General features: G+C 34.7%; 1 protein-coding gene across 1 annotated transcript in view; it reads right to left on the reverse strand.

The window, feature by feature from the left end:
- Positions 1–21,638, reverse strand: part of LOC127176253 (protocadherin Fat 4) — a 94,388-nt gene that overhangs the window by 42,801 nt on the left and 29,949 nt on the right. Inside the window, exons 2-4 of the mRNA XM_051127835.1 lie at positions 8,246–8,377; positions 756–1,017; positions 302–652 (exon numbers count right to left, since the gene is read on the reverse strand). Coding sequence (XP_050983792.1) covers positions 302–652; positions 756–1,017; positions 8,246–8,377 — 745 coding nt within the window. The remainder of the gene's footprint in view (positions 1–301; positions 653–755; positions 1,018–8,245; positions 8,378–21,638) is intronic.

The following is a 21,638-nucleotide window of genomic DNA, read 5'->3' on the forward strand; positions in this document are numbered from 1 at the left end:
CTGAAATTAAAGTACTAAAAAGAATGCAGAATTGCATACATTTTATACAATTTTATAAATACAAAATGCATTAAAGGATTTTAATCAAATTCAAAAATGTACATAAAATTTGTATGTAATATATTACGTATGGAGCAGAGTTTCCTAAACTGGTATATACACGTTCATGGAAAAACTAATAATTAATTAAATCATTAAAAAAAAAAAGGTCAAATTAAAATAAATTATTTAAAAATTAAAATAAAATAATAAAATAGCACAACAAAATATTTATATAAAATAAAATCAAATAATTTCTTACCGTCGTCGGTGTCCGTTGCGCTCACGCTCAGGACGGCCGTTCCCGGACTCACGTTCTCCAGGACGGAGCTGCTGTAGACGGAGCTGTTGAAGCGCGGCGGGTTATCATTGACGTCCAGCAGGTTGAAATAGACTCGTACGGAGCTGGACAGGCCGCCTCCGTCCCGGGCCTGAACCGTCAGGATGAAGTACTGCTGAGACTCGTAATCCAGCAAACGGGTGACGTTAAAGACGCCGGTGACGGGGTTCAGGAGGAAGGTGGCGTCTTCATCATCCTCCTCTATGGAGTACGTGATCTCACCGTTTGATCCCGAGTCAGAGTCGCTGGCCAGAATCGCCGCCACGATCGAACCTCGATGGAAAACGACAACAGAAAATGAATGATATGCAAAAATATTCACTGACCAATCACAATCACGCATTCCACAGACAGACCCTACAGAGAAAGTTCGTACCTGGGCTGGTGTCCTCGGGGATGTCGAACGAGTAGACGGTGCGGGAGAACTGTGGCGCGTGATCGTTGACGTCGCTGACGGTGATGTTGACCCGTACGTCGGAGGACTGCTGCCCGTCGTCCGCCCGCACCAGCAGCGAATACTTGGAGCGCCGCTCGCGGTCCAGACGCCGGGTGGCCGTCAACTCGCCGGACTCGGGATCGATGCGGAAGCTGTCGTCTGCGCCGCTGATGATGGCGTACGTCACCAGAGCGTTCGCACCCTAGACACAAACAGGCTGAGACTTTATTATCTGTCGTCATTTGATATTATTGATTCTTATTGTCAAAAACTTGAGCAAAAACTCACTTTTTTAGAAAACAAGATTTAAGAATGATTAGACATTTATACTGAAAAACAAGACAAAAATACTAAGAAAATCAGTCAAGTAACATAATATCTGTGCACAGCGTCACACATTCACACATTTAATTGAAATAAAATACAAATATTCAAATGAAAAGCTTCAAAAGAAACTAAAAAGAAGCTGCGTTGGCAACTTAAGTAAAATGAGTTTACATGCATTTAAGCATTAAAAATACTAACTGGAAATAAATAAAAATTAAATCTGAAATTACACATATATTTATTTTAATTAATATAACTGAATGGTATTATTTATTAGTAATATTTAATAATGTTTTTAATGTAAAGCTGGCAACACCAAAGCCAGAAATATAAAAAATTTATTTAAAAAAACTTTACATAGCGTATGACGTTTTGAGCGTGCAGGATCTTCATCAGATTATTATTATTTTTTTAAAATATTTAATAATAAAAAAACTAGTGCTGGGCGACGATTTACCGTGATTAATTGCATCCAAAATTAAAGTTTTTGTGTACATAATATATGTGCGTGTACTGTGTATATTTATTATGTATATATAAATTCAAACGCATGCATATATTTAAGAAAAACATGTTAATTTTTACATATTAAATATGATAAATTATATGAATATAAATATATGCATGTAATTACATAAATATATACTGTACGTGTGTGTCTTTATATATAAATAATTAATATACACAGCACACACATATTATGTACACAAAAACTTTTTATTTTGAATGTGATTAATTGCGATTAATCGCTAAAATAAATGGTGTGTAAAACAGTGAAACAAAAGTGTCTGTGCGTAACGTCACACATGAACTTCAGATTGCAGCAGGACCAATTAGTGAGAGTGAAAGTATTTCATTTCCAGGCGGGTGTTGAGTTTCCTGAGGTCAGATCTGCAGTCTGGAGCTGACGGACATCAGCAGCCCAGAAACACAAACCCCCAAATACAGCACTGCTGCTCCTGAACACACAAACACCCTCATACAGCACCGCACACGACAGACAGAGACAGAGACAGAGAGACAGACAGGACGGGAGAGAGAGAGAGAGAGAGACAGAATGGGAAAGAGAGAGAGGGAGAGAGAGAGACAGCAGGCGTCTCTTTGAAGCGCGCGGATATACGGTTCCTCTATAAATCCAGCTAATGGATCCCCTGATACCTGCGGCTCACAGACGCTACACATCTGATACTGCAGAGCAGTGAATAACAGCAACGACAGACGGGGACGTCCATGTTTGAGCACAGGACAATATGAGCTCAGAGACGAGATGACAGCACATCAAAGAGCAGAAGATCAGGATCCACTTACAGAAACACCACAGAAACTCTGGAGTGGCATGTAAATATTGTGGTTCATGAATATGGTCAAGCGTATCTGTGGGACTTTTTGCATTGTGGTGTAACGCATTAGACATTTTACTTTTATTTGAAACTAAACTATTAAAACATTTTTTGTTATTTGAAATAAAGCTGAAACGTGCTATAAAAATATTAGATTAAATTAGATTAAAACATTAAAAATAACAGTAATGCTTAATTTAAAAAACACATTAGCACATATCAAAAATACTAAAAATAAAATAAAATTCAACTGAAAACTTAAAAGTAATTATAATAAATAAAATAAAACTTTATATATACCTTATTAATATTAATGACAACTATATTAGTATATAATACTAAAATAACACTGGTCCTTAAAGTATTGTTATTTTAATGGTATACTTATATTATTTTAATAATATTAACATTTTGAATTAGTTTTTATTTATATATATATTTATTTTATTTTAATCTTAGTTTTAGTCAATTTGCGGTGTTTTTGTCATTTTAAAAATATTTATATATAGTTTTTATTACTTTTTATTACATTTATTTAATACACTAAATGAAAATAAGATATTTTGCAACTAGTTGAAATGAAATAAGTTTAGAGATTTTTTATTTTTATTATGTTTCAGTTTATTTTATTTGAAGTAATAGTTTTGGTTTTAGTTATAGTAACATTTATACACATACATACACACACACACACATGTTCTTCAGAGGTTCTGTAAGGATGAAACACTCTGAACTCTGTGTTGTTCTGAAAGAAATTGTCCTTCTGGAAAAAGGAACACAGTGAGAAAAAGTAGAAGCGAGTGAATGTGATTCCTCAGCTCCTGCTGCCATTGATCAGAGCAGATCTCTGGATTTCCCATCAGCCACCTGGATCCGCCCCCTCTTCCGCCCGCGCCCGCCGAACGCTCCGCGCTGGAGGATCTGGAGCGAATGGCCGACACGAACACTGAACGACGGGACGAGCCGACATACGGAAACTCACTCAGGAGAACAACAGAGAGAGAGAGAGAACGATCGGAGAGACGAAAAACTGCTTCCTCTGACCGGCCTGATTATCCTCAACTACTAAAACCAGCACAAAACATCGCTGTTACCTCAAATACATGCAAACTCAAATAATATATAATGTGTGTGTGTATGTATGTATGTATGTATGTGTATATATATATATATATATATATATATATATACAAAATTACAACTATTTAATTTAGTTGCTAAGGTGACATTTCAAATTTTCATATTTTTACTTGAATTATTAAAATAACTAAAACTAAAATAAAAATTCATAAATACTATATATGCATATTTGGAAAAAAATATGGGCAAAAACTACAAAAGTACTAAAATTTTAACAAATTAAAATGAAAAAAATAAATAAATAAACTGAAACATATAAAAAAATAAAACAAATATTGCATGAAAAATATAAATGAGAAATAAAAATAAGTTTAAGCTGAAAAGCTACATTACCAATGGGAAATAAATTAAAACTAAAACTGAATTAACAAAATGTTAAACATAAATAGTGACAAAAACTAATAAAAATATTAAAACGCATAACAAAATGACTAAAAATGTAAAATTAAAATGAAAATTAAATTTGCACAAATAAAAACTATAAGAGTATATTAATGATACTGAGACCATATGAATGAACATGGCATGAGATCAAATGACAGAAATGATGTGAGTTTTATGCTCTGTTTTTCATGATTATGCTGTATGATTGCCTTCTGGATGTTTTAACATCTATTTCTGAAGGTTAAACAGTAGTTTATCTGCTAACACTTTACAATAAGGTTCCATTTGTTAACATGACTTAACCACATTAGTTAACATGAACTAACAATGAAAAAAAAAAAAACTTCTAAAGCATTTATTAAAGGTCCACAGAAGCGCTTTGAAACACACAGCATTATTTCACGTGTTGATGTAATTTCAATTGAAACAGGAAGACAGGGTGGGACACATCAAGAAGCCCCGCCCCCTTTTTAAAAAGCCAACAGCTTTGGCCAGAGCCGCTTGGTAAAGCTGTATTTGACAGCGTATGACAACCACAATCTCATCCATAACACTGTAAATACAGCATTCTGAGTAGAATTCAAATGGGTTCAATATGTTTTGTGGTCTACGGCAGTTTGCACATATGATCCGCTCTGTGCTATCGTGTCTTTGGTCCGAAGCAGACGGTGTGTGTATGGCGGCGGTTCACGTAAGACAACGCGAAACCAGACTTCATTCATCCCAACGGAAAGCATATTTACATTGTCTGAATCGTTCCCTATCCCCTATGTAGTGCACTACGTGCCATTCACTCTACAGAAAATACAAATTCTGTGAACAAGTGACCGATTTCAGCCGCAGCTTCAGCGTGTATTTATAGTGTAGGGGGCGGGACTTCTCAAATTCTAGAGAGCATCTGATTGGACGGAAAGTTTGATGAGATGCTGAAGTGCAGGGTGATGTAGTCAAAATCACTGATACATATTTGGCGAAAATTACAGATTGTAAATTTTAAATGCTTAAATTTTCTCGTCATTTTGGAACACACTAGCGTATAGATTCATACTAAAAGCCAAAAAATTTTTTGATTTCATGGAGACTTTAATCGGAGTTACTGTTGATTCCTACTAATACATTATTAAAATCAAAAGTTGTATCTGTTAAAGGTCACATATTGTACACCTTTCTGGAGGTTTATTTTAGCTGTTGATTTGTGGTGTAAGTGCCAAAAAACATCTTAATATATTTTAACAGCTCCTCTCTTAGGAGCTCTGTCAAGAACAGGTCGATTTTGGCCCGCCTAATTAATATTCATGAGCCTCTCTTCTGATTGGTCTGTTGATTTTTGAGTGATGCACGGCCAGACCAACCACAGGTAACTAGCCTGTAGCCTGCTGTGGCTTGGTGATACTCAACTGGATGTTTCAGAATGGTAATTATTTATTTTATTTTTTTTAAACACAGAATGCAGTCAGCCACGTAACTATTGATTCAGTAAAGTCCCTTTCACACTGCATGCTGATTCCAGAAAATTGGCGGAAAGTTGCCAGAGTGCCTTCTGTGTGAATGCAAACACATCCCGGGATTGATTCCGGGAACGATCCCCGATTGGGAACCTAGTAACATTGCTGGTGTCAGTCCCGGAACGAGCGCCGTGTGAACAAAAGCCAGAACCACTGGCATAAAGGCTGTGTTGTAGTGATGATGCACATTATTGTGCAAAAAATATGTGCAAACTGGAATGAAGCAGCGATCAGGGAGTTCCTCACCGCGCTGAAGCGTAGATCGTTCGCCAGTTTAGTTTCAGTTTAGTGCAACGTACGCGTCGCATTACACGTCACGTGTCTTTATGGGTTGTGTGTAAAGCACAAACAGATTCTGGAAAATCACTGTGTGAATGAACCAAATGAAACAATTCCGGAACAAATCATGGGACACATTATCCGTGTATTTTCCGAAATCGCTGTGTGAAAGAGGCTAAAGCTGACGTGGCACTGGTTTCTAATATTAATGTTGTTTGGAAGCCTGTACAATGATGTAGTTTCCTGACATCCATCGACTGAACAGCGTTTTCTCGATTGTTTCCGTGTTGTTGTTGCTCAGCGATGGCACGGATGCGATGTTGTCTGTGGGTTTGGCAGAAGGAGGGTGGGATGGTGGTTGGTGCTCGGGGTGGTGACTAAAGGCGGTGACTGAGTAATTCGGACGTCACATTTTTACGGAAGTGACAGCAGCTTGTGAAAAGGCACAGCTACTTTATGCAGGCTGTGTGCATTTTACTGTGGATTGACTGTTTTGAAACTTATATGGTAGTTATATAGCCCCTAGACCTCACTTATCATGAAAAAAGCCAGGAAATTTCAGTTTTGACAATATGGGACCTTTAACATTATTTAATGTTGACGTGAACTAATAATGAATAGCTGTATTTTTGTTAACTAATGTTAACAAAGATGATTAAATACTGTAACAAATGTAATGCTCGGTGTTAGTTAATGCATTTATCAGTGTGTTGCTGTGTGTGTTTCTACTTGTGACCCTGGAGCACAAAACCAGTTTTAAGTATCACAGGTATATTTGTAGCAATAGCCAAAAATACACTGTATGGGTCAAAATGATCAATTTTTCTTTATTTAACTTTAACTTTTTATTTGTTTAACTTCCAGATGACGTGTAAATCTCAATTTAAAAAATTGACCCTTATGACTGGTTTTGTGGTCCAGGGTCATATTTGTTGATTTGAACACCCTAGCAACAGTGTAGCAACACCCAGAAGCCCCTAGCAATGTGCTGAAAGCCAAACCGAACACATTCTCACTGATCTGGCACCGCTGCCATCTTTCCCTGTGTTGTGATTAACGCATGCATCACAGAAAGCGAATTCTGGTTTAGTCAGTCGTGTTCTGTGTTCAGTGTTTGGCGTTTAGCGGCGTTTTTATCACGCGTCAGATCCCGCGCTGGCGTTGAGTTTGCGCTCTGGCCGTCCTGCACAGATGTGGGCAGAGATCAGGACAGGAATAACCCTGGACTCCAGTCACACATGCTGTTAGCGGAGCACAAACATCCCATAATTCCTGCCCATCGTGCCAACGCCAGATTCAGTTTGAGCTTTTCAGTTATAAAACACTGGAAACGAACAACAGGAGAGAAAAATCACTGATCAGATCGCAACTGCTTCTCCTGGACTGGTTTATGATGAATTAAAACAGATTATATTAAAGACATCTCTTTCATTTAAAATGTCAAATTAATGTAAACTGAAAAATTAAATGAAGCCCAGTCCATCTTTTATATTCAGGATTTTTGATTACTGTCTTATCCACATTCTGTTCAACTATTTAACTGTACAAAAACACTTGATTTTTGATGTTGCAAACTGCAACTGCAAAAAGTTTTAATGTAATAGTTTGCAGGATTAATTATTTTAATTATCAGTGTTATTTGATAATATTTTTTTATATAATCAGTATTTTGAATTAGTTATTATTATTTTATTTTTGTATTTTCCATTTTCATTTTTGTTAGTTTCAGTAATTTTGGTGTTTTTGTCATTTTTTTCCCCAAAATCATGATGTCTGTATGTTTCTATAAATTATTTACATTTACAACTTTTTATTTACATATTTTAATTATTTTAGTAGATCAAGTTACAGCCTAGCAGAAATAATTTGTAAAATTATTATATAATTATTTCAGTCCACCTTTATTGTTGTCACATTTATTATTTATAAATTATGTTTAAGTTAACATTTAATTTATTTGAATTCCTTTTAATTATCTGCTCTCTAATGAGAAGTCCCGCCCCCTAATACCACACCAGTAGCAATCAGCCAATAGTAGCTCGTGACTAAGACTCCTTTAGTTAAATGTGCATTTGAGCTCATGGGAGCATCAGATTTCTCTCAGCGTTCAGTTTAATGTCACTGCATTTAATAGCTCAGACCGAACGCTGAACTCAAGCGCTCGCTTTCTCAGGGAAATACGCCTCATCGGGAGACAAATCTGCGTGTTTGCCAGGCGAGAATCACTGGAAATGAGGTTTAGACTTTGAATACCGTCACAGAACATCAGTCCCCCTCTTCCCTGCGTGATTAAAATCAATCTAGCGCTGCAGAAACGCATCAAACGTTGCGTATCGTCTACGTCGGGTGAGTGTTTGGGGGCGGAGTCTGAGTGGCTCCGCCCCCAAACACGTCTGCTAGAGCCATTATCACATCAATCAACGTGACTGACAGATGTCATCTGATGGATGTGTACCTCATCTGCGTCCGTGGCCGTGAGCTGCATGATCCTGAAGCCGTCGCTGATGTTCTCCTGGATGGTGACGTCTAGCGTGTCGGTGGGAAAGACCGGCGGGTTGTCGTTCACATCTTGTAGGGTGATCTCAACCTGAGACGGAGAGAGAGAGAGAGTGAGAGACATTAACACCCTCAACACAAACATCATTCAGCCTCCTGATATTTACACAGACACCCAGTGATGAAATAAAACAGCCTGTCAATTACCATGATTTTACATCTGAAACTGCCTTAACAGCACAATCAAGAACACCAGTGTTTAATAAATATTTACATTTTTAAATAATACAAACATTTATTTTTACATCTTCTAAATGCAAGAAATTGATTTTTACACGTTTCGGGTACAAAACAACATTCATGTCATTTTTCAGTTCGGAATAAAAGTTAAAAGAGCAAAGGTGACTAAAATCAACATTGGCAGTGATTTTAACCAGCTGTTTTAGTATCACTGGGATATATAGTGTTTTAGTATTTCTTAATATTTTGAATTAGTTTTTATGTTTATATTTTCCATTTTCATTTGAATGTTATAGTTTTTTTTTCTTATAGTTTTAATTAATGTATAACTTCATTTTTCTATTTATTTTTTATAAAATAAAATAAAATAAAATAAAATACTTTTTTTTTTTTTTTTTGCCCCCTCAGTCAACGTAAGAGTTCAAGTCATGGGTTCAGATTCCCAATAAATGCATGAACTGCTAAAAAGTTGCACATTTAACGCAGTTCAAGTCACTTTGGATAAAATCATGTGCCAAATGCATAAATGCAAATTATGAGCATTTAATAAATGAAACTTCTGTTGTCATTTCATAATTACTACAAATCCATCGACACGTGCATGCAGCATTAATACAGGAATCAGCTGTTTTACAAGCTTTCAAACGCGACTCAGTCTGTCAGATTTCACAGTGGAACCATCTGTCTCACCATATTCAATAACTCACAGTTAAAACACATAAAATCAGACGAGCACAGCAGCCAGATCCCAAAACTCACACCTCCTCTCGTGGAGAAACTTTAATATCTGCTGCATTTAACGTCACAGAGCCGTGAGCTCAGAAAAACACCATTTCAGACTTTCAATATTCACTCCTTCAAATGCAGGATCCATCAGACGTGGAGCGTGAGGTGAAGCGGTGCAGCGTTCATCAACACAAACGCACTAAACAAACCAGCCTGGGGCAGGACGTCCTGCCTAATATTTGGTTATAAACCCTGATATACAACCGTCTGTAAATAATCTGCTCCAGCAGAACCCAAACACACCGTTTCTCTGCATTCAGTGTTTGTTTGTTGTCTAAATATGAACACACACGTGTTTCAGCATCAACTCCAGCAATGAACCAGCAAACAAAATCACACATGAGATCTCACTGACATCTCAATGCAGCTAAGCGTGACATTTTAATTTGAACATTCCCAAACTTTTTTGTTAGCCAAATCGCTTTGCATTAATTTATTTATTTAGCTATTTTTGTATTTATTTATTCATTTAGATTTGTCTCATATATTCACAGTTCTCTGGTAACGAATACAATATTCCATTTTTTTGAGTGAGTTTTTTTAAAACAAATACTTTTTTTTATTAACATTTTAATTTTTGATAATTTTTAATAATTATAATTACTTCTAAATTACTTATAAATAATGTGTTTATATATTATACAATGATATATTTGTATAAAATGTCAATTTAATAAATTTATATTATTTTAGTTGGTCTTTTAAACTTTTATCAACTTTTAGTTGTACTTTTAAGTACTTTTAAAAATTAATTTAACATTTTATATGAAAGTAACCATGTTAATAATACATAATATTATGTACAAATAATTAATTTGATAAATGTTCATAAATAAAAATAAATTTAATATTTTTTAATAACTTATGTATTAAATAATTATACATGCATATACATTTATACTTACGTATGTATATTAAAATATATATTTGATGATTAAATAATAATTAGCTTTTCATCAGCTTGTTTTACTTTGCCATATTTTTAATTAATTTTACATTTGTATTATTATTAATCTTTATTATTCAATTATAAATTATTATCATAAATTATTATAAAACAATACATATACCCATTTATATTTGCATAAATATTACATCATATTAAAAATATTATATTCAAATATAATGAATATTTCATTAATTATTAGCTTTTCATCAACCCACACCCTCCAGTTTGAGAAAACCTGCTATATAGTACGGATAGTATGCACACTGTGACATGCCGCTCATAATCTGAGTGACACATACAGACTTTTCTAGAGTTTCACCTGAGAACTTTATAATCTAAAGTGAGCAGGCCGGTCCCCACAACGTCAAAAATTTCAGGTTTTACTATCCTTGTTGGGGACATTTGGTCCCCACGATGTAGCAACAACAAGTACACACACACAGGAAACCCGCACACAGAAGAGTGTGAATCATTGTTCTGGACTCTCTGAGTTCCTGCTTGTCTTTTGTTTTAAGAACAGAAGATGGAAATGCTGCATGAACCAAATGAATGTGTTTAGTGGATCCTGAAAAACATCATATAAGGAACACACAGGAAGCGTCCGACCTGCAGACAAACACCGCGAGATTGAGTTTCCCTTATTAGTCGGCGTGTTCCTCATTAGTGCGCTCCCGTGACCGACATACATCAGTCGGTTCAATTATCAGCTAATAGGGAATGTTGTCAGAACGTTCTGGCGAGGTTTCACTGAAACATTTTAGTTGGATGTTCATCTAGGATGGTTAAGAAAACATTTCAAAGTAACACTCTCATAATGTTACTTTCATAACAAAATAACAAAATGTAACATTCTCCTTAATGTTTTCTCTAACGTTCACATAACCAAGAAATAACATTTAAAAGCTGTTTGTTTTGAAACAATTTAGAAATAACGTTTTTACAACATAACGGTAACGTCAGCAGAATCTTCTTTGGCCGGAGCGACTCTGACCTCCGTTCAGAGGTGAAAAGCTGATTGTTTTCACACCAGCGTGATCCGCGCCGCTCGGCCGCCAACAATAACGCGACGGCAGAAGAAATATGTGTCCGCGCAGCGTCCTCCTCGCGGACGGGACACGCTAAAGTCAACACGCCATGAATATTTACGCCGGGCGCTCGTTCGCTCTGAAGTGTAAATAACCCCGGCGCATCATCATGAGGGATGAGAAATAATTGCACCCGCTGATCTGAGTTTATTTCACCCACAATCCCCTGAGAGAATCATATCAAAGCGCAGGCCGCGCAAAAACAGCGAAGAGCGGGAAAAGCGCGTTTGTCTAATGAGAATATACACAGGTGAAAGACATCACACACACACACACACACACACAGGTGAAACACACACGTACACACAGAGAGATTGAGTTTCAGCGCTCTGCGTCTCAGTTTCAGGCTGTTTGACTCTATTATTAAACAGTGCCGTCTCTCGCGTGTGTTGTAGTATTTGGCTGAAGTTACACATCGAGAGGTGAGTTTAAGTTCACCTCACTTCAGCAATCCAGTAAACTTGTTCATTCTGACCAAACTAGCTTCAGTTGATTCTTCAGTTTGATAACAATTCTTTCTTTCTGCCAACATTCACAGTGCAAACAAAAAAGATTGATTTAAATCCAAAATAAATCACATGCTCATCATAGCCATCATAATTTAAAAATAAATTATACATTTATATGTAATTATATAATTATATTTGCATAAATATGTATATTATTATTATTTTATGTTCACGTTCACATATAATTCATGAATAATTAATTATTAGCTTTTCAACAACTTTGATGTATTGTACATTTTAATGAAAAATAACATTTTTTAATAAAAATAATAATTATAAAAAATATTTATTTAACTACTATTCATTTATAAACTATACAATTATATATTATTATAAAATAATACATGCATCAATTTATATTTGCATAAATATATATATTTGCATAATTTATATTCAATTATCAGTTTTTTCATCAACTTGTTTTATTCTGACATTTCTAATTTAATACCAAATTATTATTATCATTTATAAAGTATATATTTTATTAATTAATATAACAAATCTCATATTAACATTTACTAGACCTATGCTATATTTTGCATTTCATTATATTATTTTATGAAATTCAAATTTTCTTGTTAATTTTCTTGACAGGTGTTAAAAAAATAATTCTTCAATGAAGAGTAAACAAAAAACAAGAATCAAACAAACTGGATCTATTTCATGATTCAAGTGCAAATCAAACAAACAAACACATACTGTCATACTGAGATAAAGAAATGTTTGTTTACACCTTTAAAAATTTGTATTTAAATCCAAAATAAACCACATGCTCATCATAGCCATTATGACATATTATTTATAAACAGTAACATTTTAAAAATAAATTATACAATTGTATTTGCATAAATATGCATATTATTTTATATTCACATATAATTTATTAATTATTACCTTTTTATTAACTTTATGTATTTTATAAACTATTTATATGAATCATTTATAATACAATTATATTTTATTATAAAATAATACATGCATCAATTTATATTTGCATAAATCTATATTCAAATATATTTCCATAATTCATAATTAATGATTAGGTTTTCATCAACTTGTTTTATTCTGATATTTCTATTTTTAATAATAAATAACTATTATTATTATTATTATTTACAAAGTATATATTTTATTAATTAACATAAAAAAATCTCATAGTAACATTTAGTGTTCAATATTTTGCATTTTATTAGGTTATTATATGGAAATTCTTCAATAAAAAATAAAAAAAACAAGAATGAAACCAACAGGATTTATTTCATGATTCATGTGCAAATCAAACAAACAAACACAAGGCATACTGAGATAAAGAAAATGTGTTTACACATGAGAATGGTCCAGAACTGTATATATTGCATTCAGATTGATTTTGCTGTCATCCAAACAAAACAAACCTGTCCCGTGAAGGAGAAATCAGATTGGCCCACGATCAGCCGCGTGTGAATGTTTTAACATGCTGCAACCTAATCAAAGTCCAGTCACAAATGAATGTTTTAATTCGCACGTTCTCAGTTCAGTTGCCGTGTTAATGAGTGAAGCAGAGCAGTTCAGAGGTCGTTCAGGAGACGTGCGCTCTGATTGCAGATGATGATGTCATCGCTGATGATGTCACGGCGTGAGGTCAGGGGTCGCGCGTTTGATGTGAAGAACGCGAATCGGTGATAAAGCGCACGCCGTCTCACACCTCATCATCCGCGAGGTGCCGCACGTAAATGAAATGACTTCACCGCTGGACGCGCCGCAGACCGACAGCAGAACACGCTTACCGCGCGAGAAAATTAAAAGCTCTGGAACGAGAGCGAAAATACAACACAGACTTTGGCAGACGTGAGCGTTTGGCGTCTTTGAGCGTAAATCAAAACGTCCAGATTCAGAATTGGGAATCAAAAAGGGTCATTTCTACTTCAACATATTCTGACAAACAATTTGCAGAAATCCAATTCTTCTGATTTTTATCCGATTACCTTCTTGTCTGTCAAACAGAGCCTCAGATGTTTGTTGATAAACTGTCAGAAGTTAAGATAAATGAATATTAATAATAATTATAGAATTATAGACACAGATACAGTGTTTTCATCTGGTTTTGTCTGTCAGTGTCTCACATCATGTGAACCTTAGCGAAAAATAAAAATACTAAAATGTATTTAAAAATAAATGTATTTCATGCTAAGTATACTATAAAAATATGTACATATTATGCACTTAATAAAAATACCCTGCAGTTGTACTTTTAGTCTCCTAAACTAGTATAATTAAAGTCTGCTAAATTGTCAAAGTCCAGCTAAAGATATACTTAAGTATATTTGTAGGGCCCAAATTCCAATTCCAAATTCTGTTTTTTCCGTTTAAATTATTCTCAACTCCTTTTTAATGGTAAATTAAATTTTATTAATCAAAGAGCATGTCTAATTAATTAAAATCATGAAACTTATACAATTTCACATCAGTTTAATGAAGTTTTAACAAAAATGACGTTTTTATTTTTTTCTCACCATGTTTTATTGTTACCAAATTCTGTGTTTTAGCATGTCTCATTATTTGAATGCATACTTCATTTATTCAAATTTATTCTTAAAAAATAAGAAATACATTTTTTTCCAGAAATGCTGTGTTGTGTATTTAAAATGTTCTGGTTATCAAATGAAGGCATAAAACATTAATTTCATTTATCTTTTAATTACTGAAAATTAAGCAAACTTTTTTTTGGCAAACAAAGGGGAATTTGTTGTGTGATTATACACTAAAAAACAATGTTTGTTTCATTTTATTAGTAGTAGTAATAGTAGTAATATATTTCAGGCACAATGTCTTCAAGTTAAACCGGACTTTTATTTTGACGGGTTGCCGTGTTTACTTTTACATTTCTGTGTGTATATGATATGATGCTAGTTTTTCTAAAATGGAACTAAATATTAAATATTGTTCATGTATTTATGTCCTCATTTAGTGAGACGACAGACGCTGAAATCACGGCGAGCGTCACGTGTGCTTCAGTGTGTGTAGTAAACGAAAGCGCTCGTCTGCTCCATTCACTAAAACAGAGACACACAGAACATGCAGGATTCACATTTAAATGGTATTTTTGTGGCGTAATATTTACAGATACTAGTCCAATATTTGATTTAAGTGTAATGACCTACTTTTGATTAATTCATTCAAACTTTCATGATTCCGTCTGTGTTTTCTGCATCGCGGAAATCATAGGGCCCTATATTTAGTGCTAAAGTGGAACTACTGCAAGTATAATGTGCATTGTGCAGTACTCCAAATAAAGTGTAATTACAATTTTCATATCAGTAAGTCTCGAGCGACATATATCAGTAAATATATTAATAGACTTCGAATATACTTGCTATGAAATAAATGCATTTTAAATCCATTACTGTTTTACTAGGGAAGTGACATGTTAAGACACGAGCTGAAGGTGGATGTTTGTACAATTAGACTAAAAGAGCTTTTACTGGATAAAAACTCCAAACTATCAATCGGACGACAGAAGACGTGGAGTAGATTGAGTGTGAAACACATTTAACAGCAGTTTTCATCACTTGGAGGCGTATCAGCTTTATAGGGTTAATAAACAATCATCCCAGCAGTTGGTGTTTAATCATGCAGTAGTTTTCTAAACCCGCCTCAATGTTCAACCATCTCAGAGAGACCCAATACAACATCTAATTAGTTCCTGATGGAAAAAATCAACTCCCAACCCACATTTCACCCAGTCAAACAACACATTATGTCAGTAAAAATGAGTTCTGAACAGCATCGGATGCACTCGAGGGGTTAAAGCTCGACTCGAATCGTGAAATTCCACTCGGTTTCTGGGTCCGTGTCGTGGAGCGGAGCTGAAGCTGATCCGGGTTCAGTCTCAGACGTGGAAAATGAAAAGAGAGAAATGTTGATGCGTTTAACATGAGCGACTCGAAACGAACCTCTGCCAAACAGACAGTTTCCCCCTCGCTGAGACTATTCATGGAAAAGAGAGACGGAGAGGAGAGAGAGAGAGAGACAGGAGGGACGGGTGAGACGGAAAGCGGCGAAAGAGAGCGAAGCTTCTTTCAGTAACTTTAGACAATGAGGCTCGTCTGTTTCTCGTCAGAATGGAGTCGTTAATCTTCATTAAGACGAGTGTTTCATGGCCTTCAGTTTAGCAAAGAAAACACTCGATAATTCAATAACTATATTCCTCCCTCATCTGATTACGTTCGCAAACTCGCCGCGTCTCACGTTCAGCCGCTGGTCAACAGGAAACACTCGGCCGCTTCTGTGAAAACTCTTTGTCTCGCACAGACGCCGACGCTGTTTGACACAAGAGCGTGTGAACGCTTCATCGCTTTATTTTAAAGCAAAACAATATCTGTGTATGATAAAAATGATGATTTTCAACCAAACCGCTTCGCCTCCGAAGCTTTTCTTTTCTGGCTGACGTCAGCGACGTAGATAATCGCTCATGGTCAAATAGCTGTTTAGTCATTGTTTCAGCAAACGTATGTCTAATTGATTCCTCATGGATAAAGTTCAGTCCTGCCCTTCCTTTCCACTCATTCAGTATCTTGTTTCATTCAGAAATTATTGAAGTAAAACGGGTTGCGCACACTGTTTCATGTCGTCTTTAATGGAGCTTCATTGGACTCAATTCATAAAATGTAGATGAATCACATAAAGTTTAAAGTTGTGATGCGACAGAAGTAGCAACAGATCAATGAAGACAATGCAGGGCGGGACCTGGTTCTACGTGTCGGTTGTTGATTGGATGCTGAGATGTGGGCGTGGCTGTCAAAAGTGGGGGAAGATGAAAGGGGCGGAGTTTAAGCAAACTAAATGATAGAGGGAAGAGCCAGTTAAGACATTTTGATTAAATATTAGGAGGTCAAAGAAAAAAAAAAAAGATCTATAACATGCATTCAGAAAACAGATGAATTGTCATTTCATAGCGACTTTTTTAAAGATTGCTGCACAAAAAGTCTGCACAAGGAGTTCTGATAACAACTGTAACATAAAATCATAAAAACAAACAAAATATTTATTTATTTATTTAGTATGTATCTCTTTATGACGAGAGTTATTTTCTTTATAAGCCATAAAATGTAAACAAAGTAAACAGTAACTGTAAGGCAACATTTCTAATTTTATTTAAATAAAAATATAATTTAAAAAAAATAAATGATTAAAAATGACAAAAACACAACTATAGCTTTAAGTAAATTTAAAATAAAAAAGAAAATACAAAATATGAACAAAAACTATAATAGTATCTTGAAGATATTAAAATAACTACTTTTTTTTAAATATAAAGGACTTTGAATCAGCATTGTGTATGAATTGTGTCATATAAATACAGTTGCCTTTGTCACTGTATCACTAAAAACATTAGTGTTTTGATGACTGAACACAGATGGGAGATCAATCCTATGACAGCAGACATCTCAAACATTTCTCATCAATTTATTCAAGCACAGAATGATCTCAGATTCTATCCACTTTCATTCAGCCCAAACTAATGTGTAAAAATGAATGTAAAATCAAATGTGTGGCGTGTGACCGGGTCACTCCGCAGAACAACACTCAAAGCTGCTTCAGAACGAGACGTTTTGTTCTCATTGTGTGTTCATCATCTGAACTCTTCAGAAGATCATTAGTAAGCCATAGACGTGAGTCTCTTCCCGTCTTTCTCACGTTTGCTTCAGTGAAAGTGAATGAGGAAGAACAATCTGTGTGAATCTCTTTCAGAACATCAGCCATAAAAACCCGGCCGTCTCTCTCTCTTTGTGTGTGTGTCTCTCTCTCTCTGGATGTGGGGTCAGTCAGGAGGTCAGAAGCCGGTGATTTGTCGTGTCAGAGGTGACGGTCTGGAAGCACTCGTGACCCCGGGGTCGCGGCCTGACCTCAGTGCAGTGCTGTCATTCGTTATTTGACCTGTAATGTGACTTTGACGTCTTTCTTTAAGTTCCTCTTAGGGTTAGGGTTAGGTGATGTGATGGCAGCTCGGAGACTGAAGTGTGATGCTGTTTTAGTTTAGAATCATCAAGGAAATTTCTCTTGCTGAAAACAAAATTACATGAAATATTATTCCACTGCAGTCACCCTCCTGCTTTTTTCTCCAGATATTTTTAATTGTAATTATTTTTTGCAATTATTCTATTTTACAATTATTATTTTTGTTATTTTTATTCTTTCTTTCATTAATTCATTAATTATTCATACAGTATTTACTTCCCCTGAGTTAGAAATTTAATACAAATGCATATGTTTACACGACTAAAATTTGATTAAATATATTTTTAATGTTTACTTTGCCTAAAAAATTTAAGTCTAAATTCTGAATTAGACGTGGGCATTATTGTCTATATTTTATTTATTTTTCATTAAAAAAATTGCTCAAATTTATTTGATTATTTTATTTTATTTTAACTAATTTTATTAACTATTTTATTTGTGCAATTACTGAAGTTGTATTGATATTTGTATTGGTATTTAAACATGCAAAATTAGATGTACATAAATGACGACTACTTTTTTATTAAATATTTTAATATTTACTTCACCTGAATTCTGAATTACAAATGGCCATTTTTGTCATTTTTATTTTTAATGGAAATTCACAAATGTATACATATACACATATGCATATACAAATGTACACACAAGACAGGACTGTATTTTTATTAAATATTTTTAATATTTACTTCAGATTTAAATTCTTAATTAGACATGAGCAGTGTTCTTTTTTAATAACACAGTGACAAAAAAAATCAGCTAATTCTCCATTAATATAAGTCGGTGCGGTGTTTCAGACGTCTGACGGTGGGAAAGAGGCTTTAAACTCACACTTCCTGTGACATTAGTCTGTGTTTCCCAACAAAGAGGCCGTTTGTTTGTTTGTGTGTTTGTTTGTGTGTGTGAGAGCGCTTGTGTGATTCTCAATGACCTGTTGCCATGACAACGAGAAAATTAACACAACTGAATAACCAACAATTACACACACACACACACACACACAGGTAATAATCACAGCTAACTGCAGCTTCACTAAAACTACAGCTCAATCAATCAAACAGATTTCACCACATGTGTTTTCCTCTGCTTGAGTCTGAGTACTTTATTTTCATATTATCCATAAAACACTGAGCCAGTGGGCTCAGAAAAAAGTTTTAGTATTGAATTAAGTTTATTTTTCTTGCTTTAAGCAAAAACACACTTCATTTAAATGCATTTTTGAGAAACAAAGACTTCTATGTTCAATAATTTTGCTTCTCCAGTAAAAGTATCTGATTTAACGAATTTTGAGATATTTGTACTGGAAAACAAGACAGAAATCCCAAGGAAGAACATCATTTTTGCAGTGTACTATATTCATTTTCATGCATATCATACTACAAGTACAAAACTGGCACTTTTTTTAATGCATGATTGCAATCTCTGTCATGAACAGCAAGACTGAGGATATTTAACACAAATATGGCAGTAAAACCCACTGCCATGTTGTGTGTGTGTCTGTGTGTGTGTGTGTGTGTGTGTGTGTTTGTGTTGTGAGGTTCAACAGAGCACGAAAAGAACGCAGAATGAAGCAGGAAAAGAAAGAAAAGAGCGTTTGAGGAAAAAAAGGGAAGGTTTGTTTATGCTGAACCCTCCTCTGCTGTTGTGTTTGGCATCGGCGGTCAAACTCCCGTCTCAAACGCATGATTTTACTCTCTGTTCTCTTTCTGCTCAAACGACGGCTGCTCGCTAACGCTCATTTGTCCGTTCTGTGCGACGCTGGTCAGTACTCGACTGAAATGGATCAGAACAATCACTGCAGATTCACAAGATCTGCTTCAAAACCTACACAGCACTACTGTCTCATGACTTGACGCAAATGATAATTTCTAAAAGTTTCTTTAAGTGAAGGGTGATCCAGACAGGTTTGGGACGCCGCCCGTGTAGACGGCAGACGAGGGTTTGGACAGAGACTCAGAGGAATGAAGGTCTGTCCTCGTCATCAGAATCAAACGGCCCAGAAACTTCCACATGCCCATTATATTCTAGAGAGAGACAGAAACGCTCACGGCTCACATGCTGCTCTCTCAAAGCTCTGAAACCTCATGTGATCTCTACAATTCTCCATTGTGGTAAATTTGAAGGATCAACTTTGTCTCAGATGTTTCTCCTTCAAGTAGCATGAACAAAAATGAGTCCCTGGAAAAATAAGTAGCAATTGACGCTTTGCTGAAAGTTTGATTGACAGGTGATCGGACCAATCACAACGCGGAATTTGCCATTTTTGTTTGACAAACAAACCAGACAGGACGGCCAATTAATTTCAGCAAACTTGAACTTGAAAAATTGTTTCGATGTCTTTCCGCAGCTAAAAGACCTTCTGATGTTCATTCATGTTTATTTTGTGTTATAACTAGTATAGAGGAAGAAAATCCAGGTTTGGTGTTTTTGTTTGTAGTTCGCATTATTATTAATAATAATAATAATAATAATAATAATAATAATGATAATAATAATAATCATCATCATATTTTTATTTAGTAATAATAAAAATACTAAATAAAAAATTAATTGCAAATATCATGATTACAAAATTGAGTATTTAAGAACAACAACAACAGTTATAACATGATGACAAAATTGCTAAAATCAAAATGACTAAAAAGAGTATCAACATTGCTAAAAACAAAATGTTATTACAAAAACAGGATTACAAAATTTGTCATTTAAGAAAGCAACAACAACAACAACAACAACAATAACAAAAACTATTATTATTATTATTATTATTATGACTAAATAAAAAAACAAAACAAAAAAACAAAATAAATATTGCAAAAATATTTAGATTACAAAATTGAGTATTCAATAATAATAATAATAATAATAATAATATCGTTATTTAAAATTACTACTTAGAATTTTATAATTTTTCAAGAATAAGAAAAAAATTTAGTTATTTATATATATTTATATACTTTTTTAAATATTTATTTATATATATTTATTTTTTACATATTTATTTTTTACATTACAACCAAAATTACAATATTAATATTTATGGCTGTCTTAATTCTTAATTTTCCACTTGTCATCAAACTTTTATTTTGACAAAAAAGTATCAGTCATTAGTTTGTGCAGCTCTAATGTGTTTTGTCTTTGCAAATCTGAACAGAGTTTAAGACATCTTGAGATCTCTTCTAAAACTGTTTGACTTCAGCAAGTTACTCATTGCCGTCTAGGAGAAACAACTGAGATGTTAAATCAAATCAGATCAAAAAAGAGGAAAATAGTTTGGGATGGAAATTTCTGAAATGCTGAACACAAATAACAGCATATTTAGCGTTTGTTGAGCTAATAAAGCATAAAGAAAACACTTTCTAAATGGCTGTATTTCCAGAGCGACGGCAGCACGTCTCTGTCAGTATCACACCTCGTCATCAGTCTGACCTCCGTCGCCACTGATAAAGCTCCACTTTGTTACGGTCGCTTCCAGCGGGCGTCGATCATCTGCGCCCTGATTATTAATGTTTGGAATCAGTCTGGTCAGTCGCACGAAACTCACTCCAGCGCTGCAGCGAAAGCGGAGAACAGAGCGAGTAAAACACGCTCGCATTACAGTCTGGCACCAAACCAGAGAGAATCTCCAGATCTGACTCACATCTGCTTTATGATCCATGCATCTATAGAAGGTCAGCATGCAGCAGCGCTCAAAACCCACTTTACTTCCATAATGTGATGTATTTAAGACTCAGAACGGGGAAATACAAGAAGGTCAAACGGTAGATCATGCATGCAACACCACGG

This window comes from Labeo rohita, chromosome 14 (assembly GCF_022985175.1).
Source record: "Labeo rohita strain BAU-BD-2019 chromosome 14, IGBB_LRoh.1.0, whole genome shotgun sequence".
Lineage (NCBI taxonomy): Eukaryota > Metazoa > Chordata > Actinopteri > Cypriniformes > Cyprinidae > Labeo > Labeo rohita.